This window comes from Talpa occidentalis, unplaced genomic scaffold, assembly GCF_014898055.3.
Source record: "Talpa occidentalis isolate TD23 unplaced genomic scaffold, MPIMG_talOcc4v2.1 talOcc4.5, whole genome shotgun sequence".
NCBI classification, from domain to species: Eukaryota; Metazoa; Chordata; class Mammalia; order Eulipotyphla; family Talpidae; genus Talpa; species Talpa occidentalis.
Genome location: NW_023604861.1, coordinates 139,392,157 through 139,414,251, shown reverse-complemented (window position 1 = coordinate 139,414,251; position 22,095 = coordinate 139,392,157). Strand labels below are relative to the sequence as shown.

General features: G+C 65.8%; 1 protein-coding gene across 1 annotated transcript in view; it reads right to left on the bottom strand.

The window, feature by feature from the left end:
• MYT1L (myelin transcription factor 1 like) overlaps positions 1-22,095 on the bottom strand; it is a 71,959-nt gene that overhangs the window by 13,534 nt on the left and 36,330 nt on the right. Inside the window, 3 exon segments of the mRNA XM_054701431.1 lie at positions 4,004-4,225; positions 5,169-5,252; positions 8,356-8,418. Of these exon segments, the coding sequence (XP_054557406.1) occupies positions 4,004-4,225; positions 5,169-5,252; positions 8,356-8,418 (369 nt within the window).

The following is a 22,095-nucleotide window of genomic DNA, read 5'->3' as shown; positions in this document are numbered from 1 at the left end:
CTGGGAGCTGAGCCGCTGATGAAGCCCCTCACGCAGCCTGTCCCCCCTTGGGGGCACCCCAGGGGCATATGGAGGCTCTCCCCCTCCCTCCTCCACCTGCGCCCTGCTCCCCAAGAGGGTCCTTTCAGCAGCTGTTTGGAGGTGCATGTGGTTTCTGTCTGGTGTTCCTATGAGGCCCCGTGGCTGGGGACATGTTTCTCTCCTCTGCTGCGGGGCCTGGCACAGCTTCAGCAGCCGAGAGCCTGCTCCTCCGGCCAGGCCTCCTGCTCGGCTCCTGGGCCTCCCGCAGTCTCCGCCTCTGCACTGGGACCACCTCAGCCCCACAGTCTCCAGCCTGGCCCACTGTCCCCTCTCTGAGTTGACCTTTCCTTCCGGGCGAAGGAACATGGCGGTGCCCACTCCTCAGGCAGCTGGGACAGCAAAGGCGTCCCGTGGGGCTTCCTGCAGGTGCCCCAACCCCTGCTCCATCTGGTAGAGAGGACCAGAAGGACCATGGACCCCACCCCCTTTTCAGGGCAGGATGAGCCCCAGCAGAAGGCCCACTTCTGAGTGTCTAATCAGGCTTGTAGGTGGGGTCCCTGAGAGAGGATGTAAGGCAGGGCAGGCGCCAGCCTGAGGCATTCTGCTCCCCAGCCGTGGGACGTCACAGACCCCTGCAGACCCCAGGCCTCTGTAGACTCTGTAGACCACACAGCCTGTCTGCAGAGACCTGGTCCCAGGCCCGGCCCTGGCCCAGCCTCTGACATCACAGCCACAAGCGCTGTAGGCCTTGGCCTGGTGCCTCAAAGAGCTGCTGTGCCATTGGTTCACACCAACAGCTCACAAAGAACTGATGCCCTAGTGTATAACATGGCCTCCTAGTGATGGGTGGTAACAGGCACTGCTCACCAGTGCTGACCACCACTGCAGGTGGATAGCAGTGCTGAGAGCTGTCTACTGCTTCTGGTCATCTAGCATGCCCTCCTGTGCTGTTGCCTCCGGTGCTGTCCCGGCCTACACACTTGCTGTGGCCTATTGTGATGTCACCTGTGAGTGCCTCCAGTTGTCACTGAGGGGCTCTGCTGACCTGTGTGCTACCAGCACCAGGCCCTTGTTGCAGGACAGCGCCACCTTGTAAGACAGCCTTTGGGGCTCTGATCCCTCTGTGCTGTCTGGGTGAGCTGTGGCCACTGGGGCCTTAGAAACTCTTCCTTTTACCCCAGCCTCCTCTTCATTGACACCCCTGCTGCTGCCCCCAGCCTGAATGGTCTCAAGTTGTTCATGTGGGTGACAGCCCCGACAGTGCCTGTCCCCGACACTGTCCTTCAGTGCTGTGTTGTGCCCTGTTTTGTTTCTTCTTGTGTTGCTAGTGAATAAGGTGTTTTCACATGCTGGGGTGTGCAGAAGCCACCCTGGGCCTGGCCCTTCCAGGCCTCCCACTGCCACAGCAGCACTGGCAGGAGGGGTGGACTTAAGAGTAGGAGGGGCAGAGGTCTCCCTGGGAAGGGCACATGTCCAGGGCCAAGGGTCCAGGAGGAGCAATCCCGAGAGCTGTCTGCAGCCTGTGACGCTGCTGGGCCCTGACACTGGAATCTGGAGGACAGGACAACTTGACCCTTCTTCTGTGTCCTCTGTCCACATGGCCTCTGGTCAGAGTGGCCCAGTATTCACCTGAAAGGGAGGGGAAGGGCCCTGCTGCCATAGTGGGCATCTTCAGTGCGGGCCCTGGCAGGGATGTTCTGGCAGGAGGGCGGCTGGGTCGACCCCGTGTCCCCTCCCTTCTGCCTGTCACCTGAGCAGCAGCTGGACATCTGAGGGCACAGGACACTGAGCAGCTGGCAGAATGCCTCTGTCCAGCCTCCATCCAGCTCTGTCCAGCCTCCGTTCTGCTTAAGTCTGTTACCGGAACCCACCGCCTCAGTGGGGCCAGCGGCAGAAGCAGTGGTTCTTGTAACTCGCGGCTCCACCACAAGTCAGTGGTGGCAGTTGCGCCTCAGAGCCCTTTTAGGCAACTGTGGACTTCCTGGTTCATGGCGTGGACCAATCAGCTGTGAGCCATGAGCTGATTGGTGCTAAATGGCCCAATCAGACTTTTGTTACCAGGACCCGCCTCTCACAAGTCAGTGGTGGCAGTTGCGCCTCAGAGCCCTTTTATGTGAGGCGCACTTCCTGGATTGTGGAATGGACCAATCAGGAGCTATGGGCTGATGGGTAAACGGTCCAATCAGCCACAGGATTGAAAAGTGGTCCAATCGGACGTGTGGGCGGGCACCCTGAGGGAGGATATAAGCGGGGGTAGGCGGCCCTGAGGAGAGGCGATGCCAGCCCGCAAGGAAGAGACGCTGCGGCTCCGGAGCGAGGACGGAGAAGGGCGGGAAGACTCTGCTTCTGGCTCGAAGAGAGGAGCGCCGCGCCGGCAGCCGCCCCGGAGGAGGGGGGGGGGTGGCCAAGGACCCTGCGGGGCGGGGCCGCGTCCTCTCTGGCGTCGCCTGCTTGCCGGGAGCCCGAGGCCGGCCTGGCGCCCGGGAGCGGCCGGTGCGGCGTCGCGCGGCCTCCCCCGGCAGCCGTGACGCGGGCGTCCCCGACCCGCCTCGGGCCCGGCGGTGCCGTCAGCGACGCTCCCCGGAGGCGGCCCGGCGAGCCCCGCGAGCGCCGCCCCCGCCCGGGAGGGGGACCCGGCGGCCGCCCCCGGCGGGCCCTGCAGTCGGGGGGGCGGCGGGCGGGGCTGTCCCCGGCCGGGCCGCTGGCGCTGGCGCTGGCGCCGGCGCCCCCCGCGGGTGCTGTGCGGCGCGGCCCTCGGCGGGTGCTGGGCTTCCCGGGGGCCTCTGGCCGCGGCCCGGGGGGCGGGTCCCGGGAGGGGCCTGCAGGCCCAGAGGCCAGGGGATGCACGGGTCCTGGAGGAGCCAGGGGACCAGCCCTGGCGACGCGCAGCCCTTCCTTGCCGGCAGTGCCCCGAGTCGTGGCGCCGTCCTTGGGGCCGGTCTCCTCAGCGCCTGCGCGGCGCCTGCGCTCGGCTGACGTGCGCGCCCACAGCTGGGCCAGGGAGGCAGGCGCGGGTCTCGCCCTGCTCCGCTGTGCACGCCCAGCGCCTGGTGCTCCTGGCCCTGGCTGTCAGCGGCTCCTTTGTGGCGGAGCCCCTTCCCGGCCGGTCCAGCTGACCCCCGGGGCTGGCATGGCAGTGCCACAGGGCCGTCAGCCTGTCCTCCAGACGGGGGTGGGACGGCCTGTCCACTCTCCGAGGAGGCGCTGAGCAAGCCAGGCTCCCGGAAAGGGCTGCCGGGGAGCTGGGCTGCGCTGGGTGTGGGCGCGGCCACGGAGGCGCCTGTGAAGTTGGCCTTGGCCAAGCTCTCTGAGGGCGGTGGGCTCACTGAGCCATGCTCTGCTTGCCCGAGCGGGGGTAGAATCCGTGAACCTCAGCTTTGGGGGTGCTTCCGTCTCCCTTGGGGTGAGTAGGGTGCAGGCGGCAGCAGGGTTGTGGGTGGCAATTCTGTCTCCTGCCCTGCCCCGGGGGTGGGGGGGGTGGGCGGTGGATTTGCTTCCACTTCTCCTGCCCACCCCAGCTCCCAAGAGGCCTGGGGACCTCACGCCTGCCCCTTCCCACCTGGGACGTGTCAGCCTCTCGTGAGGTCGCAGGTCCTGTGCTGTGCCAGGGGCACTCGACCCTCCCCACCTAATGGGCCTGGAGCCCCTCTGGAGCAAGAGTGGGGTGCCCGGGCACGGAAGGCCCGGGGCTGCCCTGCCAGCTCAGGAGGTAAATGCGTGGGGACTCAGGGCAGCACAGCGGGCAGCACGGAGCCAGCCGGTGCTCAGTGCCAGGGTCAGTAAGGTTCAGGACATGCCTGGGCGTGTGGCCCCGTCTGTGGCCCAGATGCCTGAAGCCTGGGCAGGCGGGACGAGCTCGTGCTTTCCAGACTGACGCGGGTCATGGCCGGAGCATGGCCCCTGTGTCGCTTCTCGACCCACAGGAGGGACCTGAGCTGCCAGACGGGCTGGCAGGGCCCCGCCGGCATCCGCAGCCACTCACCTGCGGTGTGTGAGGAAGCTGCCGCTGACGTGGCCCGAGCCGTCGCAGCCCGGCGTGGGGCAGGACATGCCCTCCGTCTTGACCGACTTCCAGGAGAACTGCGATCCGTTGAGGTAGCCGTCCTTTTGCCTCTTGGCGGCCAGTGGGCACCCTGACGCGCTGCGGTGCGACGCGTACTTGCCCGTGATGTGGCCCTGGCCGTCGCAGCCGGGGACCGGGCACCTGCGGGCAGAGGGGACTCGCTTTAGTGGGCAGCCGCCATGTCCCTGAGGCCACGAGGACGAGCCATGTTCACCCAACCGTGCGGAGGACCAGAGGCAAGGGCCACGCCGGGTGGGGCGGGGCGGGCGCCTGGTGTGCCCCTCGCTGGCTCCCCCAGGCCTGCAGCTCGGGCCGTTTCAAAGACCCCACTTCGGGCAGGGTCACAGCTCCGGCCACGTCGACGGGACGGGCAGGACTCGGGAAAACGCCTTCACGGGGTGCCGCGCTCCCCTCAGGAGGCCGACATGCCAGCTAAGCGGCACGGCCTGTGCGGCCCAGTGGGGCCCAGCGGGGCATGTCTGGCAGGGCCCTGGGGTGGCTGGGCGCGTGGCGGCTCGGCCCTGCTGTGTGCGCGGGCGGGGAGCAGTGGCCCAGGCACCCCCAGCCCAGGGCCACGCGGGCTGCGCACCCTCCGCCCCTGCCCCTGCCCGGACGCCCGGGTCTGGGCCGCCGCGTTCACGTTTATGTGCCGTGGACTCTGCGCTGCCTGTTTGTTCCGAGGCTGTTTCACGACGTAGTTTACATTGTACTGTCGTGAGTTTTTTTCTCCAAAGATATTGAGATGGGATTTCAGCCGCCGGCTTCTCTGGGCAGCAGAGGCTGAGGCCCGGCCCAGGGGGCCGGTGGGGGGAGGAGGCGGCCGGCGGGGGGAGGAGGCGCTCTCCAGCCTGGGCGCCGGGCAGCGCGGCTCAAGCTGAGGACGCGGGCAGCGAGACTTCCCTGTGCGGGGCCCTCCGGCACTGGAGTCGAGACCCCCGCTTGGGTGCCACTGGCCGTCCCTGCGTGGCCCAGGACCCGGCTCACATGCCCCCGCCCCCCACCGGCTCTGGCGGAAGCAAGAGCTGACGGCTGGACCAGACCACCAGGCTGCCGGAGCCCGCCCCGCTGCCCCGCAGGCCCGCACCTGATGGGCTCTTGGTCTTCTTTGTCCTCCTTGCTCTGGGCAACCCGGATACCGCTTTTCTTCGCCCTCGGGCAGCCTGAAAGGCTAAAGCAGAAACACACTTCAGAGACCCGGCCCCGTGCCGTCCTCAACTCCTTGCGGTGCAGCCACGAGGCTCCCAGAGCAGCCTGTGCTCGTGCCAGAAGCGGCTCCTCCCGAACGGGCCCTCGGTCCTCCCCCGAGCCTCTGGGCACACCGCAGCCTCCCCAGGGGGCAGGGCGCCCCCACTGAGAGCTGGCAGGTGTCAGGGGGCACAGAACCGGGGCTGCTGCCCAGAGCTTGCCGCACAGGGCCTGTGGGGGAGCACGTCCTCCTGCTCCTGTCTCCAGGCTCTGGGGGGCCAGGCTCTCCTTGCCTCCCATGGGGACATGCCAGCGGCCCCACCCTCAGGGTCCAGGCCCAGCCCTGCAGCACAGCCTCCTCCGGCTGGGAGCAAATGGGAGAACTGTGCCTGCCACCAGCTAAGCTGCAGGAATCATGGGGCCCCTGGACAGTGCGACGGCACCATCAGCACTTCACACCTCACTTCTGTGTGAAACAAAGGAACGACGCACACGGCGTGCTCCCCACCCCAGCACAGTGCATCCCTGCAGAGCCCCGGGCCAGGGAGCGACTGGCCGCCAGGTCAGGACACGTGGAGTGCAGGGAGGCAGCAGCTGAGTCGTATCAGCGGCTGTACCGTATCTGTTCTGTCTGCACCTGCCCTGCGCCTGCGCCTGTGTATGTCTCTTTCCCACTAGATGCTCTTTTCCTTCGAGGTCAGGAACCCTGGCTCGCACTGGCCCTTAGCTGCTGCACACGGGATGTGGTCACTAAGTGCTGAACTGAGCTCCCCAGCATTCCAGGCTGCGTCCCCGCGCTGTCCAGCGGTGGGCTGTGTCCCAGTCAGAAGCTGCGAGGTCGTGGCTGCCCTTGAGCGGGGCTCACTGTCCAGACGCACATTTCTTTGGCTTCTCAGATTGGAAACCAGCACTTTTAGAACTGACTTCTTTAGAGGGGCGGGGCTGGGGTGTCCAGTGGGCAGCTGGAGTGGATGGCACAGGAGGGAGGCGCTGGGCTCTCGGCTGCAGGGGTGGCGGGGCCAGAGGCAAGCTCTGCCATTGTGGCATGTCCGGGCGGAGACGCGTGGGGCTGACCTGTGGCTGTGCTGGGCAGTGTAGCCTGTGGGTCCTGCCTGTGATGTCCAGAGTATGTTGAAGCCAAGCAGATTTGGCTCCTGGACCTTCTGCGGCGGTTCTGGATACCAACACTGCCCGCTACACAGCAGAGCAAGCCCCCATAGAAGGGGCGCAGCAGGTGGGCTGTCCCAGGGCCTCAGGCAGGCAGGGTAGATGGCCTTGGGTGGGTCAGTGAGGTCACCCACGGTCAGTGCTCACGTGGTTCTGGGTCCAGGGCCAGTGCCTTGTGAGTTGCCTTTTGTCATTAGCATTCTGGAGCCTTGGGGTGCAGCTGCTCCTTGTGGGGATGGTGAGGGGCACAGCGCTCGGTGAGGGACTGGGCAGAACACCCCACAGCCATCAGGCCCTGAGGAGCCTTCAGGGACGCGTACGAAGCAGCATCCAGCCTCAAGTCACACAGGCCGGCTATGCCGACAGGGCGGGCACTCCCAGCCCAGCGGGACCCTCGGGGCCCCTTGTGTGGAGGTCGTGATGAGACGTGGTGAGGGGGCCCACTCAATGTGCCCGAGGTGACCAGGCTGGGGTCTGCTCCCGGCACGTCAAAGGTGCAGGCTGCTTTAAGGCGCGCGCAACGACGCCCTAGGAACTGGCTCTCCTCTGCCTTTTCCTGGCCGAGGAGGCAGCCCCAGCCCCTCTTCACACCCAGCAGGCTCGTGGGTGCAGGTTTACCAGCGGGTGTGAGCTCCCCGTGGAGAAACTCGCCTCCACCCTCAGAGTGGAGAATGACCCGCCGCCGCCCCCGGTGTCCGGCTCCCTGACGGGGGAACACCCTGGACGCCCTCAGCGGAGCACGGGCACCGCGCAGGCCTCTGTGCAGGCTGTGGGTGGTCACCCTTACCGCCCTCTGTCCTTTGTCATGTGTCCATCTGTCCAGCCTCAGAAGAAACCAGAAGGGTGGGGGGCATCCCTGCACCCTCGCGCGACAGAGTGGGCTGACATGGAGCTCCAGCTACCCTCTGAGCTGACCCAGCACTCAGATGAGGGGTGAGTGGCCAACGGCCAGGACCCAGGAGAGAGCCAGACGCGTCGGGAGTCATTGCCGGGGGTGGGGCACTCAAGGGGACAGGGTCCCTCGGCCACCACCGCTCTGCATGGTCCTCGTGCCCCACAAGGCTGCCTGGGGCTCTGGCACCCCTGAGGAGAGCCTGAAGAGCCACTGCCCTGTGGGGCTTGGGGTGTGGCCACATGGTGGCCCCCGCACCCGAGTGCCCGTGCACTGACTGACCCCAGAGCAATGGCCTGCTGAGGTCTGCTGAGCAGGTGGGCTCTGCTGGGCTGAGGACGGGGGACCCTGGCTGGGGAGACCCTGGTTGGGGGATCCCTGGCTGGGGGGGACCCTGGCGGGGGGTCTGCGGAGGGCAGGTCTTAATCTGCACCAGCTCTTACATCTGCCACCCAGAGCTGCCTCCGTCCACGTGCACGCCCCTGGGGCTGGCTCCAGGGCCCCTCGTGGCCGCTTCCACTCAAACCAACATTGCTCACAGCTTCCACTGCGCTGGGAGAAAAGTTCACTGAACAATGTTCAGACTAAATGACTCAATTTCCATGGTGCCAAATTCCACCCCCCAAAGGCCAGCAGAAAGACAGGCGCGGGCCCGGTGAGGGAGGGGCACGCAGCGCCCCTTCGGGCCAGGACTGAGCTGGGCGCAGCCACCGAGGCTGCTATTTCTCCTCCAGGACAGCATCGCCCGAGCCCGCTGCTCCTCATGTCTCACTGGGTGTTGGGCTTCCAGTTTTATTTATTGCACACTGCAAGCCCGGCCCTGGCAGGGCTCCAGGAGGCAGGGCTCCTGCACCTTCATACACGGGCTCTGAAGCCCGGAGGTCCAGCTCAGAGGCACAGAGTAGCCACCATGGTGGGGCCTCGGGGGCCACCCCTGCACCTGCCCCCTACCCGCCTGCCTGCCTAGTCAGTGCTTCTGTGGACAGTGGGACCCTGGGGCAGGGGGAGAAAGCGGAGCCCCACATACCTGCGGTGAGAAGCATAGTTGCCAGTGATGTGTCCAGAGCCGTCACAGCCGGGGGTGGGGCACCTGAAATTACAAATGCAAATCAGGCGATTTACTCGAAAGAAATAAGATCACGGAACAGCGAACTTTCTCGTTCACCCAAAAAGCGCTCTGTCCTTGCGGCCAACCCCTCAGGGAGAGGCGGAAGCCCTCACCCTTCACCACCACGCACGCCGGCCACCCGGGGCCTCTCTGGACAGTCTCACAGGCGTGACCACGTAGGACATGGGCTCCGGATGTCTTTGGGTGCCACCACTTCCTCCACGGCGTGCCCCAGCAGCCCCATGCCTTCCCTAACCGCAGGGTTGAGCACAGCCCAGATCCCTGGGCCTGCCCTGGACAATGTTTGACTGGGCTTGGGGAGAGACAGGCCCCAGGCCTGTGGCACTCGGACGGGGCAGCAGGGTCTTTGCAGCCCGGTGGGCCCTGCCCGTGGGAACGGAGCTTCCAGACCCCACCCCAGGTAGCTGTGCTTTGCCCTGAATCCTTGTCGCTCTGAAAGGACTCCAAAGACACGAGGGTGGCCCAACCACGCCCAGGCCCAGGCCTTGTCCTGGTCCCTGCCTGTGAGGTGTCCTGCTGTTCAGGGGGTGCTGTCGCTTCAAATGCCCGCTGCATTCACACCCACCGGCAACGAAAAATTATGGACAAAAATAATTCTTTCTTTCCTTCAGCCTTGTAATGCCGTGGCCCGGTCAGCACCACTCCCTTGCCAGCCGCCGCCCACCTCCCCCACCCCCCAGCACCCAGCATACGTGTAAGTCCAGGTGTAACACCGAGGGACAGGCCTCTGAGCTCCTCCCTCAGGGTGCCCCGGCCTGCAATGGCCAGCAATGGACTTGGCAGACTCGCGGCCCCTCCGTGCCTGCCAGGGAGCGCGGCACCCCTGGCCAAGCTGGCCTATCTTGCAGAGCTGATGCCACTCCTAAGTGGCCTGTCCAGGCCCCACCCAGCCCACACCTCAAGGGCTGGCCTCCGCGCAGACCTCCGCTTTGAGATGTTCAGGAGTCAGTGATCAGACTCAGCCTTGCTTCCTGTTCACAAAACCCCTAAATCTGGGCCTCCCTGGGGGCTCAGGGATCTCAGTGCTACCAGTCTCAGTGCTACCAAGCTATCTGCAGCCACTGCGGCCTGAGTCCGATCCCTGGCCAGGGAGCTGACCCATAGGGCACAGCAGACCTCTCCTGTCTCCTGGCTGCTCCCCTCAGCAGTGTGTTTCAGTGGACCCGCCTGCTCTGCTCCCCACTCTGTCTCTGGGGAGTCTTCTCACCCCCTGCACCTCTGGCCTGCACCCCAGTTCTCTATGCATAAATAAATAAAATAAATCTTTTAAAAAATACCTAAATCTTCCTAATTTAAACATTAAGTGCAAATTTATTTTAAATGTATTTGTTCTCAAGGGTAGACATGCACGTCTTATTTTTGATGGGAGTGGGGAGAGGTTGGCATATTCTGTTAAAATTTATGGCGAGGCATTATAGCCAAAATAATACAAGTGGAAAGCAAATTTAAACATTATTTAAAAAGTTGGTGTCTTCAGAGTCTCATGAGTCTCACTCACAACCACATCACCTGACAGAAAATGAGGTGTATTTATCACCATGAAAACAGACCAAAAAGGTATGGTTTGGCTCATTGTCAGAGCTTTCTTTGTGTTGAGAATGAAAAAAAATCCTCAGAAAGAGGCCTTTCGTCCTTAAAAGGTTTTAATTCTCATGGTGTCAAACAAGGCAGACAGGGTGATGGCAGGACCCCCACGCACGCCTGGGCTGGGGGCTGAGGCCCAGCCGCCCCTCTGGCCGGAGTGGGGGCATGCCAGGGACCCAGCCCCGCTGTGGGTTCTCCTGGGGCCCTCGCCCAAGCTCCCACTTGTCACCGGGACCAGCAGCCCTGGGGGAGCCTCCGGCCACGTCAGGCCACCCAGAGGGGCCCCGGCCCTCCTCCTCCCTACAGCTCGAGGTGTTACTCTCCTCTTACGTTCAGTTCTTTAAGATTTTTTAAACTCTTAGCTTTACATCTGGATTTCCAAGCGTTAAGAAATCCCGACATTCTCAAGCAACGTTTTCTGCAGTCGGTGAATGGGGATGTGCTCATCCACCCGGCTGGGGGCGCCTGCTTCTCAGCCCGTCGCAGCTGGGGGCGTCCTCTCCATGAGGGGCGGCCGGCGGGAAGTGGAGGCCTTGTGGGAGGCCCTGGCCACAGCGTGTGGTCACAGCGTGGGCTGGAGACGGACAGAGTGACTGCGTTTCCATGGAAACTGCCAGAAGGTAGGCCAGGTGGGGAGCTGGGGGTGCCCAGCCACATCCTCCAGAGCCGGCACCACCCTCAGCTGGCACGGCCTGCACTGGGGCTGAGCCGGGGGCCCTGCCCCACAGAGTCAACCGCTTACTTTAAAAGATTCCCCAGGCACGGCTCTCCCGTGCTGTGTCGCCGACCCCCTGGGCTGGCTCCCAGGCTGCCCTGGCCGGGACTCAGCGGCTAGATAGGCTGGAGACCGCCTCTGACCACGTGGCAGTGACATGGCTGGCCTGGCTGCGAGGGCGCAGGGAGCTGCGCCTTCCGTGCCCCTACCCCGACTGAGCCAGGCGCGGGCAGTGAGCACAGGCGCGGAGATGCACGGTTCCCTCACCACTTTTAAGAGAAACCATGGACGTGTAAGGCCAGGCCTGGCCACAGCTGCAAGCGTGTCTGTAGACTGGAGTGACCCGCGGGTGTGCCCTCACCCAGGACCGCAGCCAAGACGCCCCTTCCTGCCTGAGGAGATGCGGCTCTGAGGACACCCCCTCTGCCTCGTCGTATGGATGGGAGATGAGACTCACAGGGGCAGGCGGGGGACACGGCCGCCTCTGCCGGCCAGCCTCCTCCTGGGACGCACCTCCTGCCCAGCTTCTGGCCGTGCTGCACCACGCGGAGCAGCTGGGGCTCCGAGGCTCCTCTCCTGTCTGCCACAGCGAAGACACTCGCTGCTCACGTCGGCGCTCGGTGCCGGGCCTGGGGTGGCTCCCACTTGTCTGGCGCCCCCTCCGCCCACTCCCGGCCTCCAGGCCGTGTCTGCACACCTTGGTGACCCGCGGGCTGGCGCGGCAGCCCCGGCGGAGGCCTCGCTGTCAGAGCTGCACATACAGAGCTCGCCCTCCTCTTGGCTCCAAGCACTGTTCTTTTAAAATTAGCCCCAAAACAAACATGTAAATGAAAAGACTGTGAAAGCCCCATAACATGACTTTCAAGGCTGCCTCTGTGCTGCCCAGGCACGCGTGGGAGAAGCAGGCCTGAGCTGCAGGCTGGGGTCGGGCGGGGGCGCGTGGGGGCGGCAGGTCCCTGGGGGGCTCGCCCTGCAGCTCCTCCCCAAGCATGTCCGCCAGGTGTGCGAGCCCGGCCCGGAGGCTCCCCTGCGGGGCTTGGGCCCTCCGCCCCCTCCCAGTGGACTCCCCCCGGGCCCTCAGGGTTGGTGGCCAGCAGCCCTGGGGCAGGACAGCACAGAGCTGCGGCCGGCCTGGCCCAGCTGCTTCCGGGGTCGCGGGGCGCCCGGGGCCTGGCCTGCGCACGCAGGGGCCTGCCACTCGGGCCTCAGCTGTCGGGCCAAGCAGCCTGGAGCGGGGAGCCTGGCCGGCCTGGCCGCCCACTGAGCGGCGCTGCCGAGGCCCCCGGGAACGCCGAGGGGCTCCTGCCCAGTGCGGCCAACGTACCTACGCGTCCTGACGTCCCACTCTAGCGGGCGCGTCCGGGCTGCTGCCGGAGCACATGCACGTCCAGCAGCAGAGCCGCGGCCTAGCAAAGGCTGGGGAGCGGAGCCAGGTTTGGAATTGGACTCGAGGACCCATGCAAAAAAAAAAATACAAAGGTGACTGGTGTAGCTGGCCGCGGCAACGAGACCACCCCTGACCGCCTGTCTGCCGCAGCGCCCGCCCCCCGAGCGGCTCCCGGAGGGAGGCTGGGGGCTTACTCACCTTCAGCGGGTTACACTGAGTCTAAGGTTCGTCTATCCACCCAGCCCCAGGACGGGGCGGGACGGGTGCTCGCCTCCCGGGCCAGGCCCAGGGCAGTGCCGCTGTGATGGAGAGTGGCCGGCCCGGCCGGCCTTCCCGCGGTCAGGGCGCCCACTTGGGCCGCCGGGGAGGGGCCTGCGGGGCTCTGCTGTACACGGTCCTGCTCTCAGCACCGGACCCCGCGGCACGGGCACAGGTGCTTGTACCCCACTCCGTGTGGCCGCCAGAAAGCGGGGCATGTGGAGGACATGGTCAAGCCCTGTAGACATGCACTGGAAGGGGCCAGGGGACTGGCCGCGCCTGGAAAGACCCGACACCAGGCCCTCCCGTAGCCCCGGACCCCGAGGAGCTGTGCACGGGAGAGCAGGTGGACATGGGACCGTGTGGCCATGGGGCACGAGATTCTGCTCCCCTGCCCACAGGCAGCTCAGATTGAAGGAGGCCACGGCTCCCAGGGCCACTGCGTTCCTGAGGGGACAGGCTGCGGAGGCCGGAGGACTGGGGCCTGACGTTCTCGGCCTTGCCTTGCCCATCCGGCCCGAGTCTTCTGTCCACCAGGCTGTGGGCTGGTCCCTGGGCGTGTCTCCAGGAGAGATGCAGTGACCGCAGCCCCCTGCGCCTGCCAGGCCCGGGCCGCTCGCCCACCTCTGTCCCAGAGCCCCTGGGCCCTGCTCTGTGGCACCGGCCTTGCACCCCCGCTGCCCCTTCTACTCGGCTCCCCTCTCAGGAGAGGAGCGAGTCTGGGGCTCGCCTCTTCCCGGGACCTCTGCCTTCCCCTGGCCTCATCCTGCTTTTCAGTCCAATCTGCAAATGACAGTCTCTTTGCTTTGCAAAAGTATTTAGAAATAGAGCAACAGTCAGGCCTCCGTCATCACAGGAAGCGGCGGCTGCTGTGAAAGCCGCACCAGCACCGCCGAGCGCTGACCGGGGCCCTCCATGGATGCCTATGCCCATCGTCCTGCAGGCCCTGCTGGAGCCTGCGCCTGGGGTCCACCGCTTGCCACCCTTCCTCCTCGGACCAGTGGACATCTAGGTGTCCAGTCAGGTGGGGGAGCCTGAGGGGTGTGGAAAAGTGGGGTGAAGCCACAGCCTACAGTTCCTAAAAGCCCCAAGGGTCAGAGTGTCCCTCCAGTGGGAGTGGAGTCGGACACCAGGTCGCAGAGGCTGGCCACAGGGGTTCCAAGGAGGAGGTGGCCCTGGAGCCCCAGGACAAGCCCCAGGACTGGGCTCAAGACCAGGGTGCCCATCCAGCAGAGGCATGGGCCACATCCAGGCTGTCCTGGGGGGGGGGGAACCTTATCCCCTCTGTAGCCTCTCAGGGCGGAATCTGTGAGCGTGTCCTCGAGGCCCCTGTGGCCCTCCCGTAGCCCCAGACCCTGAGGAGCTGAGCATGGCCTGCCCTCGCCCGCCAGCCACGCCATGGCCACAGGACACAGGCAGAGGGCACTGGGAGCAGCACGTGGCGCGGGCTGGGTGGAGAGAGGCCAAGGAGAGCCACGCGCAAGCAGCCAGACAACCAACTCTTCAGCCTCAGGCTGCCTCGCCCGCGGGGCCCCAAGGGAGCCGCCGGCTGGTCCTGCCTGCACCCTGCTCTCCTCGCGGCTGTGGCCACATGCAGACCAGGTGGGCAGGGACCCCGGCCTCACCACTCGAGGGCACGGTCAAGCCCTGCAGACATGCACTGGAAGGGGCCAGGGGACTGGCCGCGCCTGGAAAGACCCGACAGGCTCTTCTGAGAAGCAGGGATGCTGTGTCCAGGTGCCTAGCGTGCCCCTCCCCACGGTCGCCAAGCACAGCGCCGCATGCCCGAGACCCGCTCCACACCGGGGCTCAAGGGAAGCCGGGTGACCCTGAGAAGCCTGGGGTCACAAGAAGCCTGGGGTCACAAGCCTGGGGTCACAGAAGGCTCTCAAGACTGAAGCCCCGGTGCTGTCCACACCTGGGACAGCCCAGAGGGCCTGGGAGGCCTGGCAGCCCCAGCCCATCTCAGGCAGGACACTGGAGGCTGTGGACACTCACGTTCGTACAGACTGGACTGACAGACTCGCGCTCGGCCCGAGTAGGTTCTGCTCTCCTGGCGCTGCGCGAGGGCCCAGCCGTGACCAGGGCCACCCTCTGGGAGGTGGATGGACGCCCTGCCAGGGCCGCTGGTGGGGTGGGGCTCCGTGGGACGTGACAGGGCCCCCCGAGCTCGGACAGTCATAGCCCTGACTCGGACCGTCCCCACCCAGCTGGGCCCGTGTCCCTCCACGCGAGGCCCAGAGCGCCCTGGGGGCCTGCTGGGAGCAGAGGGCGACGGCAACCTCAGGTCTTGGAGAGCGCTAGGGGGTCACAGAGACCCCACGTTTCCTGGAGGGAGTGGCCTTCCGTAGCCATCACAGGGGGGACGGGGTCTCGGGGGGAACTGGCTTTCTCTGGGTGGAGCGGGGGGCTCAGGTGGACGGTGTCTTGGGGGAAGCAGGGCTGTGAGGTGGACGGGGCTGGGGACAGAGGCAAGCGGAGGCGCAGGAGGGAGACGTGTCCTTTGAGGGTGAGGACAGAGACCTAAGCAGGGAAGATCCTGAGAATGGGGCCGTGAGGGACCCCGGGAGAGCGGCTCCTGGGGCTCCTGAGCTGCCCAGAGGTGAGGGGGACCCCAGGTCAGACCCCGACCCTGACGCTGAGGTGTGGGCACTGACCGGAGCGGGCAGCCCAGCACCTGCACCCTTCCCGGGGCGGCCCCTGAGCACACCTGCTCAGCCCAGCCCGGTTCCCGCCTCCCCCTCCCGTGGGGCGTCGGAGGCCAGGGTGACCTGGCAGAAGCTTGAGGGGCTACGGGCTGGGGGGGCAGCCCCAGGAGGCTGGGACACACCCATCTGCTCAGGGGAGCAGCTTCCGGTGAGATGAGAAAAGCACGTGGACCCCAGGCTCTGGGCTCAGGCGGGAAAGCCACGTTGGGAAGCAATTCAGGGGAGCAGAGATGACTTTCTCGGAAAGGAAAGAAGAGAAAGCAGGGAAGATGCCCGCACTGGGCGGCCCCTGGGGGACAGAGGCCCCGCGCCCACCCAGGCCGGGAGGAGGCCCTTTGGGGCTCCCCAGCATCTGCACCCCCAGCACAGCAGGCACAAGGGGATCCCCAGCCTCCCTGGTGGGCCCACTGGTTGCTTGAGGGGGCAGCAGAGGGTGCCCTGGGGGTGGGGCGGGTGGGGTACAGGGGTGTGGCATGAGGGACATGGCAGGGGGCGGGGCTCAGGCAAACCTGGAGACCAGAGCAGGCCCCGGGGTCACCTGCACAGGGCGGCCCTGGTAGCAGCCTCAGCCCGCGGGGCCCAGAGTGCCCAGTCACGCAGCGCCGGGTCAGCATGGGGGCGGGGAGGGGGCGCGGGGAGGGCGGGGGTTGTCTGCTTGCCCAGACACAGCCGGAGACGCCAGCTAGCAAAGCAGTGACCCGCCCGTGGCACCCCCTGACCCGGCGGGCCTGCAGGCCTGCGGAGCCGGCCCTCCTGTGTCGCCACCTGAGCACAACATGGCACAGGCGGGGGTGGGGGCCCACGTGGTCCACAGCGGGCCTCCTGGAGGCCTGGGGACGGGGCCGATGGGAACGGGGCAGGGGCGGGATGGGCACGGGAGAGGACTGGGCACGCGGGGCAGCCGGGCGCTGGCGGAGCACAGGCAGGAGGGGTGGGGAGGGTGTGGGGGGACGGGGCCCAGAAGCCCCGGCCTCACACAGGGGGTGCGCAGCCCCAGGCACACCCTGGCTTTCACACTAACTCCCCAGGCTGAGGAGGAGGGGCTCGTCACCCCATTCTAGTGAGAAAAAGACGGAGAAGCCAGCGGCTCGTCCGGCTCAGGCAGCAAAGCGAACAGGCCGCCGGGTGTGCTCCTGGCGCAGGGTGGCCCTGCCCGCTGCATCCGGTGGGGACGCTCGCCTCGGCCAGGCCCCTCTGCTGTCCCGCGGGTGGCCCGGAGCACTGGCCTCAGGATGCTCAGGAAGGGGCGAGCGGAGCGGGTCCCGAAACGCCCCTCGTGAGCGCAGCGCGCCGCCCGCCAGGAGGGTGAGCGGGCCACGGAGGTGAGGACAGAGACGCGGAGAGGAGGCGCCGCATGGCGGAACCGGCTGCCTGGGCAGAGAGACGAGCTCGCCTGTGCCAACAGCTCACAGAGCCGGAGCCCCTTGGGCACCAGGCGCAGCCCCAGGCCACGTCAGAGGGGTCAGTGTCCGGAGCAGACGGGAGGTAAAGACACGGGGGTGGGGCGCCCAGGGTGGCGTCTCCGTCCATTTCACGTTCTACATGGGCCCCCGAAATCAACAGCAAGCACCACGCCAGGAAGGAGCAAGCCCCCAAAGAGGAGACCCCCTCAGGGTGACCTCTGATAGACCCCGGCGTGGTCACTTCCGCGGGGCAGCGGCCTCCTGCCCGGCTGCCCGGGACCTGTGGCCTTGCCGGGGCTGCTCTCACTGCCCCCTCCGCAGAGGCAGCTTCCCCAAGGCGCCCGCCTGTGGGTCTCTCTCAGCACACCCGTCCCCTCGGGGCAGCTCCCGCCGCTGATGTCCACCAGAGTCCTTTATTCTTTCCTCTCCTTTGTAATACCTGCCCTTCTGGACACAGCCAGCATCTCTGTGTCGTGGAGAAACTTGCCTGGGAACTGCCGGTGCCGCTGAAAGGGAAGCTCTGGGGACACTTTTCCCAGAGTGAACCCCAGGACCGCCTCTCTGCACCCAACAGCTCCAAACCCGACCCCATCGGGAAGTCCACAGCTCTGTCCCTCCTCGCGGGCCGGGGCAGCGCTGGGCCTGCTGCTCGGGCCTGTGCCCGGCTCCATGCACAGCCTGTGGCCACAGGGTTCCCAGGGTCGCAGCCACACAGCCTGTGCGGGACTGGCTGCGGGGCTTGGTGGGAACCCCCGAACCTCACCATACCCCGCTCCTTCCGGGGGTTTTGCTGCTCGGGACAGGGATGATCCACCTTCTCCTCCGCTACAAAGGTGGGGCTGCTTGAGAAGCCGCCCGCCCTGGCCCTCCTGCCCTCGCCTCTGCCCTGGAGCCTCCTGCGGGCCGTCCGCAGCCTCCTGGCAAGCGCCGGACACACAGAAGGACAGTGTGGCGGAACCATGGTCGACAGGAACTGGGTGCCCTCATTATATCACGTCTCTCCGGGCTCTGGAGCCCTCGCTGTTGCCGACACGCGTAACACAACCTCAGAAGGGGCCATTACTCAGGGAGTTGAAGCCAGTAGCTGGCGTGTCCACACAGCTCCACGCCCGGAGGCCACCTACCCAGCCCCTCAGGGAGTCATGCAGAGCCCCAGCTGAGGCCTCCCAGAGGGCCGGTGCTCTGGCCCAAGCTGCCGCCCCCACGGGCAGGAGAACCAAAGCAGGCGTCAGGGCAGCTTGGATACCACAAGACAGAGGCCAGAAAGAGCAAAGTGCGCCAGCTGGGGAGATGGTCAAGGTGTGGGGAGGGGGACGGGATTCGCTCTGTGGACTAAGGGCCTGGGGATGCTGCACTTGACGGCTATAAAGCTGATGCGCAAGCCTGGCAGACGTACTTTAAATTGTGCCACGCTAGACGAGAGACAAGACGTGTCGGGAAAACGGACGCTTTTATCTCTGAAACACTTTGCCCTTGTGTGCCAGAGCTGTAACACAAGGGGCTTTGGTCCTCGCGCTCTGTCCAGTGTCCCCACCCCACTGCCCAGGCCTGCTGCCCCTCCGCCCAGTGCCCCAGATCCCTCGGCCCCGCGGTCCCGACGCGACAGCCGACATTGACGGTGAGCTGGGACGGGTCATGGGCAGGAGGACCCCGGCGGTCCCCAAGCCACGTCCTGCAGCCCAGGCCCACTGCCCGCGGCCTCAGTGTTTCAGGCCAGGTGAATTTCCAACATCACACAAAAAACCCAAAACTGGTAAAATGCCGGGGTCTCTGAGGAATCCTCCCAAATGCCATCAAAATATTCTGACTAGATTTTAAAAAGAATTTTTAAAAGAAAACAAGTAACAGGTTGCAATGAAACATCAAACAAAATTTAAGTTATTTTTACTAAAAACTGGCTCAGCCACACTCCAGGGAGGAACAGCAGATGCAGCTGGAGGTAGGACCCCAGGACACAGAGACGCCCAGGCCCAGACAGAGGGGCCCCCAGGGGCCTGATGGCTCCCAAGCACTCGGCGCCAGCTCAACAGGCGATCGGCCCCACCGTCTCCCTGCGGACGTGCTCAGAGGGTTGGCTAAGCAGCGGCCTGGGTGCCGGCGGGAGGCAGGGGTAAAGCTCAGCTAGCAGCCCTGGGGGGCACTGAGGGGCAGAGTCGCCCCCATGCAGCCTGTAGCCCAGAGCAGGACACAGCAACCCACACAGGCATACCCTACCTCTCCCCTCATCATGCTCACACCACCTCTGTCCTCTCCCCTCATGTGAGCACACTGCCTCTCCCCTTGCACGTGTGCACACGATGTCCGATGCCCCGCATGATGTGGAAGGTACTGTCTTGACTGTCTGGCTGGGTGTCCGGGCCTCTCTGGCCCCACCCCAGCTCTGTGGCAAGCTCCCCTGCTCCCCATGCTCTGACAGGGCTCCCTGACTCGCTGGTATTGCTGGTGCTGGTGCCTCTCCTTCTGGAGGGTGGATGTCCGGCTGCCTCTGTACCCACACACAATGGGGAGAGTGGGAACAGGCAGCAGACATGGCTTCCAGAACAGCACTCAGAGCCCTGCAGTCTGGCGAGCCCTTGGGCCTGACCTCTGCTGCTGCTCTGGTGCTTTCTGGCCTCCTGCATCCCGTGAGCCTGCGTGGGCGGCTCCTGCCTCCTGGCACTCCTGACGCAGGGCTGGGGGCTCGGTGTGTCCACTGTAGGCGGGACATGGAGGGGCCCCTGTGCCCGGGCTTCCTTACCAGGGAGGACCCTGGACATTTGCTGCCATTCACTGAGGCTCAGCTAAAAAGACTTGTGGCGCCGGTTCTGAAAGACATGCTAGATGCCGTCACCCGCGGGGTGTGTGCCCACCCTGTGCGGACCCGTGCTGGGGGGAGCGCCAGGCCAGTGCTGGGGGGAGTCGGCCCGTGCTGGGGGGAGCCGGCCAGTGCTGGGGAGACCCTGGACCTGTGCTGGGGGAGCTGGCCTGTGCTGGGGTGGGGGGTGCTGGGATGTTGAAGCCACCTAGTTCACTAAGATGGAAGCTGCAGGACATCCCCCTCCAGGGAGGCGCCATGACCCACACGTCAGCAAAGGCTCTGGGGCTGGACGTGAGGAGGAGACGGGGCGTCTACTAGAGAAAAGAAGGAAGTTTCTTTCCTCACTTTCTGAATTTATCTGAGTTTAGACTTGTTTAAGCCCACTGAGTCATTCACAGCCCTGGGCCGCACACGGCCGCCCTATGGGCGGGCTCTCAAGTGGTCCTGGTGGCCGCGGTGTCTCCTCTGCGCCCCTTTGGGGGCAGCTCAGCCCGGTGCTACCTGGCCGGGCAGCTCTGGAGTGGCAGGTCGGAGGCCTATGGCCTCCCCTGGCCTGTGGGAGACCAGCTGATGAAAAATGCCACTTTGAACCCGGGATCGTGAGGGGCCAAGTGGTGAGGTGTCCACGCCCGGAGGTAACAGGTGGGGACAGTCACACCTGAGGACAGTATCTCAGGATGCACGCGCTCCACAGAGCAGGCCAGGGTTGGGGGTGGGAGGCTCAGGACCGTGGCCGAGCACAGTGGCCGGCAAGTGTGCAGACGCGGCCACCGGCCACTGAGCCCTGTGTGGGCATGGGCTGGCCAGGACTGCACCAGTGCAGAAGCCTGGATGTGGTGACTCAGGTCCTGCAGGAGAGACTGTGAGCCCCAGAGGCCCCGATGGGCCCGTGAGCCCCGCAGGCCACGTAGACAGGACGCGGATCCTCCGACCGCTCTGCCACGGGCGGTGTAGGCAATGACTGGGAGACTGGTCGCAATGGCCTCTCTCCCGGGCTCTCACACAACCCCTCAGAGTCTCCTGATCAAGAAGAGAATGATTGTCTCTCCTGAAATTGCCTGGAAAAATTGTCCTCCACAATCCTTGGCGATAATTTCCCTAAGGGGACACCCACTTTATTTCCAATCCTGCTCGCCTGGCTCTGGGGACCTTCAATCTGCAGTCACAGGCTGGGCCACCTGGGCCTCTGGCCAGCGTTCCACCCACAAGCCGCCTGGCCAGGGCCTGGCTCGGGAACCAACTGCGAGTCCAATGAGGCTGAGGCTATTTCTCAGAATCACCCCAGAGGCACAGAGGTGGGGTGAAAGGGGCCAGGGTCACCAATAATTAGAGGAGGTCACAGTCAACAGGGTGTGATGTGCGAGTAAGCCTGAGGCAGCTCAGCAGGTTTGGAGAAAGACACCCGCCCCAAACAGCAGGTGGCACACAGGCACACGCGTGTGCACCGGCACAACCAGCACACACGCGCCCAAACCGCCGGGCCAGGGCAAAGCACACCCTGTGCCACCCCCGCGTGTGGGCCAGGCCCGCGCCGGCCTCGGTCGCAGGAGCCACCTCTGCACAGACGCGGAGCAGCGACCACCGCGGGTGGGGACGCCCCCCCCAGGGCCCCCAGGGTGGGCCCGCGGGGCTCAGCAGGGGAGAGAAGCTTCTCGACCCGGAAAGATGCAGCCTCTTGGGAGGGTAGCTTGGCCTGAGCCCAGCATCCAGTTCCTTGATTTAAGTTTAATTTAAATACATGCAGAAAAGTCAAGGAAAAAAAGCCTGTGGCACACGCTTTACGATCCCTCTATGCTTAAGTCAAAGAAACCTACAATGGATGCCTAGAAAGTGCAGAACAAGGCCAACGCTCCGGGGCCCAGGACCCAGGGAGGTCCGAGCCGGCAGGACGCCGAGGGCGCGGGGTGCCAGGAGCCGGGGAGGGCGGCGGCTGCGGCCTCTCCCTGCGGCGGCGCCCGCGGCAGTGCCCTTTTATGGAACAGGGTACTTCCTGGATCGTGGAGTGGACCAATCAAATGCAAGCTATGAGCTGATTGGTGCTAAATGGCCCATTCAGCCACAGGATTGAAAATGGTCCAATCAGACTTGTGGGCGGGGCTCCCTGAGGCTATAAGCCAGGGCCACGGCGCTGAGGCAGCGAGACAGACGAGACAGACGGCGGCCCCTGAACGGGCGACGGGAAGAGACGACGGCCCGGGAGGAGGAGGAAGAGACGCTCCCGGCAGCCCGGCCCCACCCGGGGGGGGGGAGACACTGAGCCCCTGCGGGGCGGGGGGGGGGGGACGCTGAGCCCCTGCGGGGCGGGGCCGCGTCCTGCCTGGCGCCCGGGAGCGGCGGTGCGCGGCGTCGCGCGGCCTCCCCCGGCAGCCGTGACGCGGGCGGCCCCCGACCCGCCTCGGGGCCCGGAGGCGGCCGTCGCGACTGGCCGAGCCGGCCGGACTCCGGGGCCCACGTGGCCGTCAGCGACGCCCCGGAGGCGGCCCGGCGAGGCCCCGCGAGCGCCCGCCCCGCCCGGGAGGGGGACCCGGCGGCCGCCCCGGGCGGGCCCTGCAGTCGGGGGTGGGGGTGGGGGGTGGGGGGCGGCGGGCGGGGCTGTCCCCGGCCGGGCTGCTGTCGCCGGCGCAGGCGCCTCCGTTTTGGTTTTGGGCCCTGTGGCAGCTCTTGTCTCAGCACAGGCAGGTGGGCGGCCGAGCCATCCTCCTGCCCCGACTGCCCCGTTTGACGGGAGCGAGGCCTGCCTGGCCCACCTCACACTTGCCGGCCTCTGAGTGGCTCACACTGGCAGG